The following is a 15,219-nucleotide window of genomic DNA, read 5'->3' on the forward strand; positions in this document are numbered from 1 at the left end:
ATAATGTGGGGCCGGGAGGTCTCTTGTGGTCCAATGTCCTCAACTTGGCTCTTCTATCTCAGAGGCTGAGGCCTGACACCCAGCCAGAGCACCGAGACCCTATCAGCCACAGAGCTCAGAAGAAAAGGGAGGGAGGGAGGGAGGGAAATAAATAAATAAATAAATAAATAAAATAAAGTTATTAAAATAGAAAAAGTATTAAAAATAAAAAGGTAATAAAAAAAGGAGAAAGAACGAAAAAAGCAGCGAAACCAAAAAACAAATCCTCCAATGATAACAAGTGCTAAAAACTATACTAAAACAAAAACAAAAAACAGACAGTCAGAACCCTAGGACAAATGGCAAAATCAGTACTATAGAGACAAATCACAGAAAGAAGCATACACATACACACTCACAAAAAGATAAAAAGGAAAAAAACAATTATATATATATATAAAATTAAAAAAGGACGAGAGCAGCCAAATCAGTAAACAAATCTACCAGTGATAATAAGCTCTAAATACTAAACTAAGATAAACATAAAACCAGAAACAAATTAGATGCAGAAAGCAAACTCCAAGTCTACAGTTGCTCCCAAAGGCCACCGCCTCAAGTTTGAGATGATTCGTTGTCTATTCAGGTATTCCAGAATTACAGAGTACATCAAGTTGACTGTGGAGATTTAATCCGCTGCTCCTGAGGCTGCTGGGAGAGATTTCCCTTTCTCTTCTTTGTTCGCACAGCTCCTGGGGTTCAGCTTTGAATTTGGCGCCGCCTCTGTGTGTAGGTCACCTGAGGGCATCTTTTGGGAGGTCTGAGGTCTTCTGCCGGCATTCAAGAGGTGTTCTGTAGGAGTTATTCCATGTGTAGATGTAGTTTTGATGTATTTGTGGGGAGGAAGGTGATCTCCATGTCTTACTCCTTCACCATCTTGAAGGCGCCCCCAGTTTCAGTGTACTTGAAAGCCGTGGCCTCTAAAATCTCAGCAATGGCAGCAAGAGAAGAATCCTCTGAGATCTCCTCTCTGAAAAGTAGGACACCGTGCCATGTGTCAGTGCAGCATACAGGGAAATCCATGGGTGACATCAAAGTGTCCTTTGTGACTCAGGGGTCTGTCTGTCAAGCCAAAGAGCCGTCATGCACAGCACCATCCTCTTCTGAAAATGCCTGCATCCAGGCTTCAAATGCAGAGCTCCATCAGAAGGATCCTGAGTGCCCCCCAAATCCTGCCTGGCTTCAGCCCCAGTGACCTCTCTGAACCTGTTCCCTGTCTTCAGAACAGAGTCAGGGTTAGCACTCAGTTTTGCTGGGAGAATAAGTGCATGTAAAATGCCTGGCTCCGAGCCCTTACTGAAACCAAGCGGGACCCAGTGGGACTCCTGGACACAAAAGTATTTTTACATTTCTTAAAGGTTTTATTAGTGGGCACATGTCATTTAAAAACATTAAAATCTTCATTTTGATAAAGTAAAAATGAGAAGAGACAGAAAGTTGTACTTAGCTTTGTTTTATACCATTTAATTATGGAGATTGATCTAACTAAAGGCCATTCTTCTGTCATAAAATCTTGACAGTATTGTTAATGGTAAGGTTTTGAAGAAACATTAATTGCCTCAGATCTTTATAGACCATATTCCATGTCATTCATTGACAGATACTGTCTATGAAATCTAAGGTTGATGAAAGATGGAAAAAAATGCTTTTAAATAAAGTGTCGTTAACTCCTTGTAGATATGACACAGAGAATAACTGTGGCTCATAGTAGGCTATTTAGATTTAAAATCTACTTGCTCCTTGTGTAAGGTATTAGTTTGAAAGACTCAATCCTGTGGTGAGCCAAGAAAAAAAGCTGCTGTGTTGAAGACTGTTTAATAGCTTAATTTGGGCCTAAAATTTGTGAAAGAGATAGTCTCCCTCTGTGACAATGGCTGGACTCCTCTTCTGAGTGTGTTTTAAGGAAACGGTTCTCACAGAGTTAACAGTCAGTAGTGTGGCAAGGACCTGGACTCATCCTTTATGGCAGGAGCTAAAGAATTCTAAGGGCAAAGCTCCCTTTCAAGGTCGTTTTCACCTTTACATGATTGATAATAAGTTTGGAGGGGTGTTCGATGGAGATAAACTCTGAAATCTACAAAAATCTGAATGCTACAGCTTTAGGAAGATAAGTGAAAGAACTTGATTAGTCAGCATTAAAGATTTTGTGCTTCCAGAGTCCCTTTTCAGCTCTCAGAACATCAGTAATATCTCCAAGTGTTTGATGGCTAAACCCAAAACCTGTCTTTGGAATTGCTAACTTGCTGGTAACAGTATCTAATCTTACTAAGTTCTGTTATTTTGCTGCATTCCGGTAGGATTGTTGTCTTTCTTAACTTTGTAGGGATATTTTTGGCTACCCGCCCCCCGCCAGCTACCTGCTGGAAAGCATGTTAAGAAAAGTTAAAGTTAAGAAAAGCAAGTTAAGCTCATTGAAATAATGAGCTTAAGATAATTCATTTTCTGGAAGTCAAGTCTCTTAAGGAGAATAGTGTGAGAATCCAAAGAAGGAGGATAGAAAGTTAATAGCTGTGCACTCAAGTCTCCATTCTGACTTATTCCAGTGAAGGATTTTTAGTTCTTAGAAGTACGTTCTAAAATACCGTCAGGGGCTTCCCTGATGGCACAGTGGTTAAGCATCTGCCTACCAATGCAGGGGACACGGGTTCGAGCCCTGGTCCAGGAAGATCCCAGATGCCATGGAGCAACTAAGCCCATGCACCACAACTACTGAGCCTGCGCTCTAGAGCCTGTGCTCTGCAGCAAGAGAAGCCACTGCAATGAGAAGCCCATGCACCACAACCAAGAGTAGCCCCCAATTGGCGCAAGGAGAGAAAGCCCTTGCGCAGCAACGAAGACCCAGTGCGGCCAAAAATAGATAAATTCATTAATTAATTAAAAATAAAATAAAATACCGTCAGGTCTAGGATGTATGCATAAACAAGTAATAATAATGATACAATCTACCTTTAAAGAAATTGGAGTTTTGCAAATTCATTACTGTTGTTTAACACCACTATGGCTCAAGTGACCCAACTCAGCCAGCCTGGGGTTTTGCTCGGTAGAGAATCTGATCCCTTAGAGTGGGATCTATTGCTTCTGAGCAAGAGAAGGGCCAGATGAGAAGTCAGCTGAATGGAGGATGATCATGTTTCCTGGTTGGAAAGGGATTAAGTTAATGTATGGCCTAGAGTGCAAGTCTTTTTATGAGTTTGTTTATTTTACTTTTGCTCCCTAAAAGTTTGTTCATAAACACTTTGTGGCTCTTATTTTTTCCCTGCAACTTTTCAGTTTCTTATACTACATCGCAGTTCCTCACCTAGTCCATGGAAGTCCAGCACAGCCCCTCTGCACTTGTTACCGTCTTTGAGGTAGATTTCTCAGATTGAGTTGCTCTCCACTTACCCTTTCCTAGAGTATGTTTATATTTATAAGTATAATGAAAAACATGAGAGGAATCTGAAAAACTCAGATAGACTGATAGGTTTGTCACCCATCTTGCTCTCCAGAGAACTCTGCATGCTGCTGCAACTATTCTGAAAGAGACGCCCCTGTAACCATGATCAGTAGATCTCAGACAAGCCTGAAACACATCTGTCCACCGTGGGCTTGGGCATAGGAGAATCAGTCATATAACCCTTGTTTTATTATACACTGTGAGAGAAATTAAATAGTAAACACCTGCAACATTAAATTAAAAAGTAGATAACCTGGTAAGTTTAGCATGAAAGCATGCCAAACTGAACACAGAAGCTGAACAGGAAAAAAAAAAAAAAGGCTAAAAAAGGCTAAGATGGGGGAATTCCCTGGTGGTCCAGTGGTTAGGACTCTGCACTTCCACTGCAGGGGGCATAGGTTTGATCCCTGGCCAGGGAACTGAGATCCCACATGCCACCCAGCAAAGCCAAAAAAAAAAAAGTCTAAGATAATTTCATAAGTGGACTTGGTCTTAACACTGAAGGCTATTAATGTGACATGCAGGAAGCCCTTTCATTCTGTCTCAACTGAACCCTTGGCTCTCCTGCCGAGAGAGCTTCCTGTGTGGCCTCTGGAGTAGAGAGGGCTCATCTTCTGAAGCCTTGTGTCTAGTGTCTGGACGTCTCTAAATGCCCCGGTGCCTTTAAAGATACTGGTTTTCCACCCTCTTGTAAAGAGCTTCCCTGCCCTCCATAAGGCTCATTCCATACAGAGCTGCAACTTTCTACCCGTCCTAGTTACTGCCTTCTACCTGTATAATAGATATTCCTGGCCAGCAAAGAAGAGGGGAGGATGGGGTGGTGGGTGGCTGTTTCCTTTCCTACAGTCAGCCTAGCCCCTAGTTCAAAGTTGTCTCCTCCTTTTGGTTGACCTGTCCGGTGCCCTCTCCTCTTATTTCTTGGTCACTTCAACTCCAGCTACCTTCATTTGTGTTCTGCTTCACTGTGGTCTCTCTTGGCCATCCTTCATCCCCAGCCAGCAGGACCTCCCATGTGTGCTAAATAAATACTGGATGCATGCATGCATGGGTGCACGGATGGATGCATGCATGGATGAATGAGATCATCAGAGCCACTTCTAATCAAAAATCGTAAATTCTTGATATCCTGACTGCAGCCTTTCAACCTTCCAATTTTCTATTAATACTCTACCTATTTTTCAGTCTTATTCTGCTCCAATAAACCCCCCCACCTGACTTCACTTTCTTCTTTTTATTATTCAGACTATCCCTTAATCTTTAGTTCTGCTGTACCTGCATGGGAAGTAAAAACCAGCCCTAGATCAGTCTGTCAACATTGCCCCCTCCTCTACTCCTCCTTAGGTGGTTAAACATTAATTAGTGGAGGGAATTATACAGTTCCTATAGGTTAGCATCAGCCTGATGGGTATAGAAGCAGGACCATCCACACTGCAGGCCAACTAATCAGCTCCCCGTCTCAGTCCCCACAAGAGCTACCAACAAGACTGTGCCATTCTGCCTACCTCACCACTTCCCGTGTCCTTAACAGAGAAAACAGAAGCCATCAGACAGGAACTTCCTTAACTTCCTGTGTTCTCTCCTCTGCCATCTGCAAACTGATCTGCATCCTTCCCTTCCTTCCTGCTTCCTGTCTCAGGGGATGGGGCAAGACTCCTTCCCTCCAAGGCTGATTCTTCCTCCTGCTTCCCTCAGGATCTTCCTCCCTCCCGAGTCCCCTGGGACCTTGCTCCTCTCAATGTCTGCTTTTGCTCCTGCAGCTATGTTTCTTCTCTTCTGGCAGTATTCTCAGATTTTTTAACATGCTCAAGCCTCTTTCTTTAAAGACAAACAAAATTGTAATAGCTACCACACTGCCTCTTCCCTTCCCATCTCAGCCACCTGCAGGAAAGGCCAGTCTTCACTCACTGTCTCTACTTCCCGCCACTCTCTTCCATTTGTTCCTCAGGCTATTTGTGTCCCCGCAGCTCAAATGAAGTTTCTCCCTTGAGGTCACTAACATTAACGCGGGGGCCAACACTACTGGACCCTTTCTAAATCTTTCCTTATTTGACTTCCCTGTAGCATGAAACACTATTTGTTACCCTTCTTGAAAATCCCGTATTCCATGGTCTGTCTGACAGTGTTCACCTTAGTTTCATCCTTCTTCTCCTTTGAGTACTCTTCTCTCTTATCTGCATCTTTTTTTTAAATTTTACTGAAGTATAATTGATTCACAATGTTGTATTAATTTCTGCTGTACAGCATAGTGACCCAGCTATACACGCAGTTATTCTTTTTCATGTTCTTTTCTATTATGGTTTATCACAGGATATTGAATATAGTTCCCTGTGCTATACAGTAGGACCTTGTTGTGTATCCATCCTATATCTATATTAGTTTATATCTTATCTGCATCTTAAATGTTGGTGCTATCGTGGATTTAATCCTTGGACACCATCTCATGCACTTCTGTGGATTAACCTGCCGCATCTCTGCTGCTGACAGCCAGCTATGGGCTTGTAGCCCAGAACTTTTACCAGCCTACTGAACATCTTCAGTTCGGTTCAGCAGAGATGCCTCAAACTCAGCTTGTCCAAAACTAAGTTCTTTATGCCATCTCCATCGTCTCCTGCGGTGAACAGAACCCTGCAGTTTTTCTTGACTTCTCACACTCATCCCCATATCTAAATGCTTGGTTTCATGACCAGTCAGTGCCACCTCCCCTCCTTGGTAGTACTTTTTTTTTTTTTTTTTTTGCGGTACACGGGCCTCTCACTGTTGTGGCCTCTCCCGTTGCGGAACACAGGCTCCAGATGCGCAGGCTCAGTGGCCATGGCTCCGTGGCATGTGGGATCTACCCGGACCGGGGCACAAACCCGTGTCCCCTGCATTGGCAGGCGGACTCTCTACCACTGCACCACCAGGGAAGCCCTCCTTGGTAGTACTTTAATCTAGGGAATTTAAACCAGGTGTCAGAATCACCTTGAGTTTTTATTTAAGATGTTTACGGTAGTCCCAAGGCTTTTTTGCTACTGAAAAGAATCACGGCCTTTAGCCACACTAAACTACATATAGCTGTCTGACTACACCTGTACTTTTTAAAACAGTTGTTTTTTAAGTTATTTTAGACTCACAGAAGAGTTGCAAAAATAGTACAGAAAATTCCCGTATACCCTTCACCCAACTTCTCCTTATGTTAATATCTTACATAACCATAGCACATTTATTGAAACTAAATTAACCTTGGTATAATACTGTTAACACAAAACTTATTTAGATTTCACAAGTTTTTCCAGTAATGTCATTTTTCTTGTCTAGGATCTAATCCAGGATCCCACATTGCATTGAGTTGCCGTATCTCCATAGTCTTATACATGTACGTTTTTCCTCCAGTGTCTTTCTATGTATCGTTTCTTCCACATAACCTGCCTTTCTCTCCCTTACCTGCCTGGCAAGCCTTACTCTTTGCGACTGAGGTCAGATAGCCTCTTTCCCATAAGGTTTCCTCTCCCTTCCCTGGCAGAGCTGGAATCCAGGGATCTTTATCACAGCTTTGTAATCAGTATTAACAGATGAATGCAGAGGTCAGGCATGTAATGCCCTCACAGACAGGGACTGTGTTTATTTCCTTGTTACATTCCTTATACCGAATTAAAGGACTGTCAAATAGTAGGACTTTAATAAATGTTTAGTAATGACATTAAGGATGACGAATCATGTTGAAAGTATCCCCAGAAGAAGGTATTTTGCTGCCACAATTGGTTCAATTAACTGGCAATATATCGTTTCAACTGGATTGTCTAAATTACTATAGTTTTTAATTTAATTCTCTACTTCCTGCAAATTACAGGCCCCTTAATTTGATTAATATACTATGAATCTCTGTACCAGTGTATCTCTGAAGAAATTTTTAATTTATTTCTCTCAATCACATAGCTTGCATTATTGCAGATACCACATTTCTGGAAGAGTGTCTATGACTGACCATTGCATCTCTTTCTTGTGCCTAGGACAGTGGTCAAAAAGTAGCCTGGGGTGTGATACAACATTTAATGCTGTACCAACTGATTTTAATTCTGGACAAAGAACTAGACTGTGACCATGCTATATAAGCTCACAGAAGACAGAGGCCACTCCTGCTGCCACATAGCCTGCATTTTAACTCTTCTGTAAGAATCTGAGGGAACACATCCCTCCTGTCAGATCTGATTCATGTCGAGTAAAGCAAAGGGCTGGCTTTATTCTCCCTCTTCTCTAATTTGTAATAAATTAACTTCATGCCATTTTAAAATGACTTGCACAGATCCCAGCCTATCAAAGCAAACACAGAGAATTGTCCTTTCCTACGACAATGATATTGTTTTGTTCCCACAATCCAGTAGCAGCCTCAAGAGGCTGTGGTCATGTCGCCTTGTCTCTCCTAGAAAGAATGGCTCAGTGAATCATTCCCTCATCTCTCTGTCATCATACATCTACTGTAACGCCAGGAAGACTTTAGCTGTGTCTGTGTCTGTCACAAGAGGACAGGGAGGACAGTCCTTCTTATTCTCATATCCATATTGCCTAGTTCCATGCCTGCACTGGATTTGATGAAAAAAATCGTCCCTATGCCAACACCGAATCAGTTGTGTTCCAAGTGTTCCCCGGAATGCAAGTGATCCACATTTAACCCTCCGTGTAGTTTAGGGGTGTGACTGGATTCCACTGCAGTGACAAAACCATCTATCAACTACATGCAGTGTAATTTTGTGCAAAACTGCAGTTTCTTGGTGTCGAGCCTACATTGCTCAGATTCGCAGGCCTTCAGACGCCCAGCCATAACTCCTTTGTACTGTTTTTCCAATTAAAACACAGGCAGTGCCATGCTGTCCTTTACCAGCTCCATTTCCTTGATTTCATTAACTCTTAGCCCTTCACCTGGAAGGAGATTGCTCATTCCTGTGTGTTTTCTCCCGTCCATGCTGTGGTTCTCACAGTGCAGACCCTTCTCCCACCTGGCGGAAGAATCGAGGAATTCACTGCTGACTCTTGCTCACTCCCTGGCTTCTGTTGGCGAGCTGTGTATTTCCTCTTAAGAGTCTGGACAACCTTTTTGGCTTAAACCCTTGCTGACCACTGCCCCTGCCTTACAGGCCCATCTTCTGGAACCCATTTCTACTCTTCACTGCTCTTCAACCTCATTTCTCTTCCATAAATTCTCTCTCATCAAGTGACTGAACGAATGATCTCTATCTCACCTGTTGTGTTTCCAGTCTCCCATGTCATGCCTTCTCTGCTCCTACCTGCCCCTCTTCCCCACTGCATCCAGATCACGTGGTCCCTTTTGCTCCCTGAGTGGTTTCAGAACGTCAACTAGCCATTTCACTGTAGGGCTCATAGCCACTTCATGTATGAAACTATTTCAGATCCACAGACCGCTCTAAGCTCTCTCCCAGGGTGTCTTCCACAAGCATACCTTTTTTTTGAAAAATGAACTTTTGGGGGGTCTTTCTTAGACATACCCACCAAGCAGTATGTTATCTATAAATTGATACATTTTAAATTTGTTATAGCAAAACTCAAAACCTGGTTAAAACAAGAGTCATTGGAAGAGTCATTGTAGTCATAACTACTGTGTCGTATAGTAGTTGTAAGCACAAACTTTGGTTCAGATCCTGCCTCTGATAGTTACTAATACTGTGATATTGAGCAAATCACATAAGCTCCCCAGGTTACAATGTCCTGCCTCATAGGATTATTATCAGAATAAGGAAATACACACAGAGTGCTTAGCCTAAATGGTGGTTGCTTGGATTGCCTTTAAAAGCTCCAGTGTTGTGTGATGTGTTATGGGTGCATGCTGAAAACCTCAGAGGACAAGAAAAGATAGGCCATGAGATTTCCTCTGCAGGTCACTTAAGTTCTTTGGAAATAGATTAAAACTCTAACCCCATACCTAGCGTATGGCCTTGACTCCTACTGGACAAAAAAACCAGCTCTGAACTCCTGGTAAATATTATAGTAAAGGGTTCACAGAGACCAAAGGGTAATTATGTACTTTTCTTTACTGAATTTAAGGGTAGAATTCCTACCCGCCCACCCCCCACTTGCTCCCCACACCAACAGCAACACACACAGCACACACATATGCACACCAGTATTGTTGGTGCAAGGTCTTCAGATAACTTTTGTGTCCAGAGTAATATTTGTATTAGTTACTGTGTTTTGCATTGAGTAAGGGTGATAGAGTTTAGCTGTAAGAAGCTCTCAAGGTGTCACATCTCGGAATCAGAGAGACTCTGATGCTGAGGTCTTGGTCCCCCAGGCTGGGAGAGAAGTACAGTGAACTAGAAAAGGTGACGCTGACCTGGCCACAGTGACTGGCCCCGGTGAAGGCAGCCAAGGCTTCTATTCACGGTGCCCGCTATGGACACGACACAGCAGTGACTGGTCCCTGACTGCCATTTGAACTACATGAGCTCAGCAAGCAGGAATTCTAAGAGGTTTCCAGAAGTGCTCAAGAGCAGGCAGCTAGTTAGCTGGGGGGGAAGGGGGTTAAGAGATCTATCTATAGGGGCAGGATTTCTGTGAACAGATGGAACATACCAGGCCAGGGCATACTCCAGCTTCTGGGGAGGAGGTCTGGAAATAGCTAGACAGTGTCTAGACTGGGTTTGCATGAGACTTCAGTCCCAATAGGAGGTATGGTTCGACAAATGGAGCATAAGTCAGGCTGGGGATGGCAGACCAGAGCATGTTTCTGACCCCATAGACCAGACCCAGGTAGGAAATAGGTCCAGTATGGGTTGCTGTGACTCAAGTTATAGCTTGCTGTGCTCCAAGCCCTGATACCAAGAACAGGATTGAGGAGAGGGGACGGTGACCCCAAGTTCCAGAACATTACTTTACCTAAGCACTTTTTCTCAGGAAAGCATCTGAAATGTTCACTTTATAATTATTCTTTAAACTATATATGCATTCTTCTGTCTAAATGAAATATCTTGCAGTAATAAAAGAAAGCATTTGGAGTCATAACATGAGAAGAGAGTTATGGAGGCTGTTTATTGTGTTCGTTGCTCCTCCCGTTACTGGACAGGTGTGCTGGGAAGAACATCTTGTAATATTCTGATTCTGTTTCTCTCAACTTGTTAGAGAGGTCTTTCTTAAAGATTTATTATTAAAAATTTTTTGTAACTCACACAGAGTAGTCTAGAAAACCAGAGGGATTCTGTGCTTAATTTCCTACCTGTTCCCAAGACGCTAGCCTTGAAAATATTTAAAGAAATAAGGTTCCTAAGTTTATACTCAAAATAAGCTAAGCTATACCATCTCTGTATCTGTTATAATATTTTTTCTCAGAATTTTAATATAAAATCACCTTCATTATGAAAGCAGTATATAGATAAATAAAATAAAAACACCAGACTGTTATTACCCAAACAATGTTAACTGTTCACCCCTTAGTGTATATCTTTCTGAATGTTTTTCTGTATGGACTTCGTTTACCCAAATGATACATATTTTTAATAGACTTTTTAAAAGAGCAGTTTTAGTGTACAGTAAAGTTGAGAGTAAAGTACAGAGATTTCCCTTCCACCCATTGCCTCCACACATACGGAGCCTCCCCCATTAGCAACAGCACTCGCCAGAATGGTACATTTTTTACCAAGGGTGAACCTACATTGACACATCATCATCACCCAAAGTCCATAGTTTACCGTAGGGTTCACTCTTGGTTTTGTATATTCTGTGGGTTTGGACAAATGTATAGTGACATGTATCCATCATGATAATATCATACTGCCTTAGAAAAATCTGTGCTCTGCCTGTTCATCCTTTTTCCTACTCCCAAAACCCCTGGCAACCACTGATCTTTTTTACTGTGTCCATAGTTTTGCCCTTTCTAGAATGTCACGTAGTTGGAATCATACAGTATGTAGCCTTTTCAGATTGGCTTCTTTCACTTAGTGATATGCATCAAGGTTCCTCCACGTCTTTTCATGGCTTCGTAGCTCACTTCTTTTTAGCACTGAATGGTATTCCATTTTCTGGTTGTACTACAGTTTATCTGTTCATGTACTGAAGGATATCTAGATTGCTTCATTATATATATATTTCTAATTTCCTTTTCTCAGTTAATGACTTTTCCAATCATTAACTTTTCTTTAATCTCATCTAGAACTTAGTCAATGTATACATTTCAAAAAAAAAAAATCCTTCTCGGCAAGTTTGTCCAAATCCAGGACCATTACATTGTATCTGGCTATCTATCTCTTAAGTCTAGAACAATCCTTTTTTTCACAAAACTTAACTTGAAGGTACAAAGCCAAGCATCCTACAGAAAGTGCTGCCTCTGGCTTTGTCTGGTTGCTTCCCCCTAACATTCAGCATGTTGCTCTGTCCCTCGTATTTCCTGTGAAGTAGAAGTTGAACCTGTAGGTGTAACAGATTCAGGTTCCACAGCTTTGTAAGAACACATTGCAGATGATGATGTGTTTCTTTGCATTGCCCTGCATTTGAGGGCTGACAACCCAGTCCCCCCACGGGCATCTGTCGTGACAGGCATCTGTCGTGACAGACATCTGTCTGTCGTCTGGCCAGTAGGAGGTAACCTGTGTGGCATCATATGAATGTTCATTTCCTCATCAACAGTTTTCCTGCTGTTTTTAGCACTTAGCGACAATCATTGACTAAAATAAGAATTACACTAGGAATATGAAACTGTATTTCTTAAAACCTGTAATTCCTTTTACATTTGTTGGCTGGCATTTTCTGTAGAGACTTCTCAACATAGTGGAGCTATTAGATTATCCTGAAATACAGAGTCCTTTAATTGCCAGTTTTCAAAGTGAGGAGTTGTTTAATATCCGCCTCAGAGGAGATGTGGGAAGAATGTAAGCACTTCTTTTAAATGCGATGGTCACTGCAGTATGATTTCTTGAGCACTTCCAATGTTTCAGGCTCTATGATAAAGGCCTTATGTAATCTAATTCTCATGACGGCACAATGAGGTTATAGAGAGAGAAAATGGAAATCACAAGAGGTTAAACAACTTGATACAGTTACTTGTGTGGGAAGTAACAGAGATAGGATTCAAACCCAAATGGGTCTGAGTCCAAAATCCGTGCGTAATTCCTCTTAGACATTTTTGTTGCATTTTACTTAAAAGCCAAATTCTATTTGTAATAATATTTGGAATATTTCCCAGTTCATAAACACTAGAGATGGATATCATGCTTAATAATTCTCATGAGGTCTCTTCTATCCCCTATCCCATTTTAAAAAATATTTTTTGCAGTGTGAAGAAAACACAAATCTTCAGGATACTACCCGCTACCTCAAACTTCCTTTTTCCAAGGGCATTCTCCTTGGGAATAATAATCAAGCCATGAAGGCCACGAAGGAGTCTTTTTGGATAACATCTTTTCTCTGTTCCACAAAACTCACACAAAACGGTAATGTATAATACTGTTTTATTTGAAAGCCCTTGTATTTAAGTAGTCATGTGAATTTTGATAGGATATTCAATAAACATCAATGTTATGTATAATAACTTTGCACTAGAAAAAAATGTTGATCTTTCTGTTTGTGATTTCCAATAATATGAAAACAATTGTGACCCAATGATCTCTTAAATGCATGTAGTTTAAGGACTATAGAATTATCCCAGTATTGGAACCCAAGTACACAACTCTTCAAAATAAACCGTCAAACCCAGCTGCTTTAAAAAAAAAAAAAAAAAAAAAAAGACCAGGATTACCACCACCTTAATTTCTCTTGCTTTATAGCTCCATAGACAGTGCTAATTGCAGACTTTAGAGTGAAGGCTGTTTTTTGTTTAAGTAGATGGATATTGCTTTTCTGTTCTAGCATTACTTTTTATGTCAGTGATTGTTTAGCAAGTTATGATTAATAAAGCAAGCTCTTCTCCTTGGCAAACTGTCGTGAAAAAATTGTCTATAATGAAGGAAGCAAATTAAACATTTTTGAGTTCTTCATGGTTGCCATGTAAGCCTTCTGGAAAGCATCCTGAATGCCATATTAATAAAATCAGATTCATTATGTTGAAGAGAATCACTTCATAATAAGGCACAGCTCTTCCTTGACTTAGGATTGGGTTACATCCCGATAAACCCATGGTAACTTGAATAAGGTAAGTAGAATACGCATTTATTACACCTAACCTACAAAACATCATAGCTTAGCCTAGCCTACATTAAACATGCCCAGAACACTTACATTAGCTTACAACTGGGCAAAATTATCTAACACAAAGCCTAGTTTATAATAGTGTTGGATATCTCATGTAATTTATTGGATACTGTACTGAAAGTGAGAAACAGAATGGTTGTATAGGTACAGAATGGTTGTAACTGGTGTTGGTTGTTTACCTTCGAGATCACATGGCTGTCTGGGAGCTGGGGCTCAGTGCCCAGCATCGCAAGAGGGTATTGTACCTGTGTTAGCATGTGGCTAACCCAGGAAAAGAGCAAAACTCAGAATTCGAAGTATGGTTTCTAAATGATTTCATATCACTTTCACACGCATGTAAAGTCAAAAAATCTTAAGTCAAACCATCCTAAGTCAGGGCCCTGTGTTGTGAGTCAGAAAATGCTCCTATGCTTTTGTAAGTGTTATTAATTCTTTCTTCTGTGTCACATAGTAAGAAATATATTTCTTTTCTTAGAACATGGAAAGAGAAAAGAAGCAAACTGTGGCATTGTTACAATGACCACTTTTAAGATACCGCTCTATTTGCCATGCATTGCTACAGTATTTATGTAGAAGTTGGCAAATGGCAAATGATTCTTTCACGTTTATCTTGGCTTTTGTTTCTCCCCTTCCAAAATTATTTTTGGGAAATATTTTTAAAAATCAACTACGTAATTCATTTTTAGTAAATCTGATTGAAAGTAGCTGTTGCCAAGTTATGTCATTATACCAGACTTTATCAGTATTCAGTGGTTAATGATTTTACTTAAATAAAACCTTCATTGACAGATCTCTATAATGACTATAAAGCATTTACCTCAGGCATTTTTTGTGGGAACAGTCTAACCCCATGGAGGTTATGAAGATAATAAAATCAACATGTTAGTGACTCCCTTCGGTGGAATTTTTATTCATCCCATGTGGATTAGTTGTGTGTCTGTTATAGAGTCTAAGTTCACATTTAATTGATTGTCTCCATTAGACTATTTCAGCTTGTATTAGTTATCTGTTGCTGCTGTAGCGATTACTGTAAACTTATTGGCTTAAAGCAACAATAATTTATTATCTTACAATTTTGGAGGTCAAAAGTCTGCAGTCAGTTTCATGGGGCCTAAATCAAGGTGTCGGCAGGGCCACATTCCCTCTGAAATCTCTTGGAGAGAATCCTTTTACTTACCTTTTCTAGTTTCTAGGAACCACCTGTATTCCTTGGCTCCTGGCCCCTTTCTCCATCTTCAAAACCAGCAGCATAGCATCTTCAAATCTCTCTGACTCTAACCGTCTTCCATCTTTTAGGAACCCCTGTGATTCCTAAAGATCTTTGGGCTTCCCTGGTGGCGCAGTGGTTGAGAGTCCACCTGCCAATGCAGGGGACACAGGTTTGTGCCCCGGTCTGGGAAGATCCCACATGCTGCAGAGCGGCTAGGTTCGTGAGCCATGGCCACTGAGCCTGCACAGCCGGAGCCTGTGCTCCACAACGGGAGAGGCCGCAACAGTGAGAGGCCCACGTACCGGGAAAAAAAAAAAAAGATCTTTAACTTAATCACACCTGTAAAATCTCTTTTGCCATGCCAAGA

At 41.2% G+C, this 15,219-nt stretch overlaps 1 protein-coding gene and 1 non-coding gene across 2 annotated transcripts in view; both read left to right on the top strand.

The window, feature by feature from the left end:
• DOCK4 (dedicator of cytokinesis 4) overlaps window positions 1–15,219 on the top strand; it is a 474,863-nt gene that overhangs the window by 319,699 nt on the left and 139,945 nt on the right. Inside the window, exon 17 of the mRNA XM_024757836.1 lies at window positions 12,729–12,885. Within this exon, the coding sequence (XP_024613604.1) occupies window positions 12,729–12,885 (157 nt within the window). The remainder of the gene's footprint in view (window positions 1–12,728; window positions 12,886–15,219) is intronic.
• TRNAG-UCC (transfer RNA glycine (anticodon UCC)) lies at window positions 3,819–3,891 on the top strand. Its single transcript has one exon. It is a non-coding gene; the product is annotated as a tRNA-Gly (tRNA).

The sequence above is a fragment of the Neophocaena asiaeorientalis genome, unplaced genomic scaffold, assembly GCF_003031525.2.
Source record: "Neophocaena asiaeorientalis asiaeorientalis breed wild unplaced genomic scaffold, Neophocaena_asiaeorientalis_V1.1 scaffold116, whole genome shotgun sequence".
NCBI lineage: Eukaryota > Metazoa > Chordata > Mammalia > Artiodactyla > Phocoenidae > Neophocaena > Neophocaena asiaeorientalis.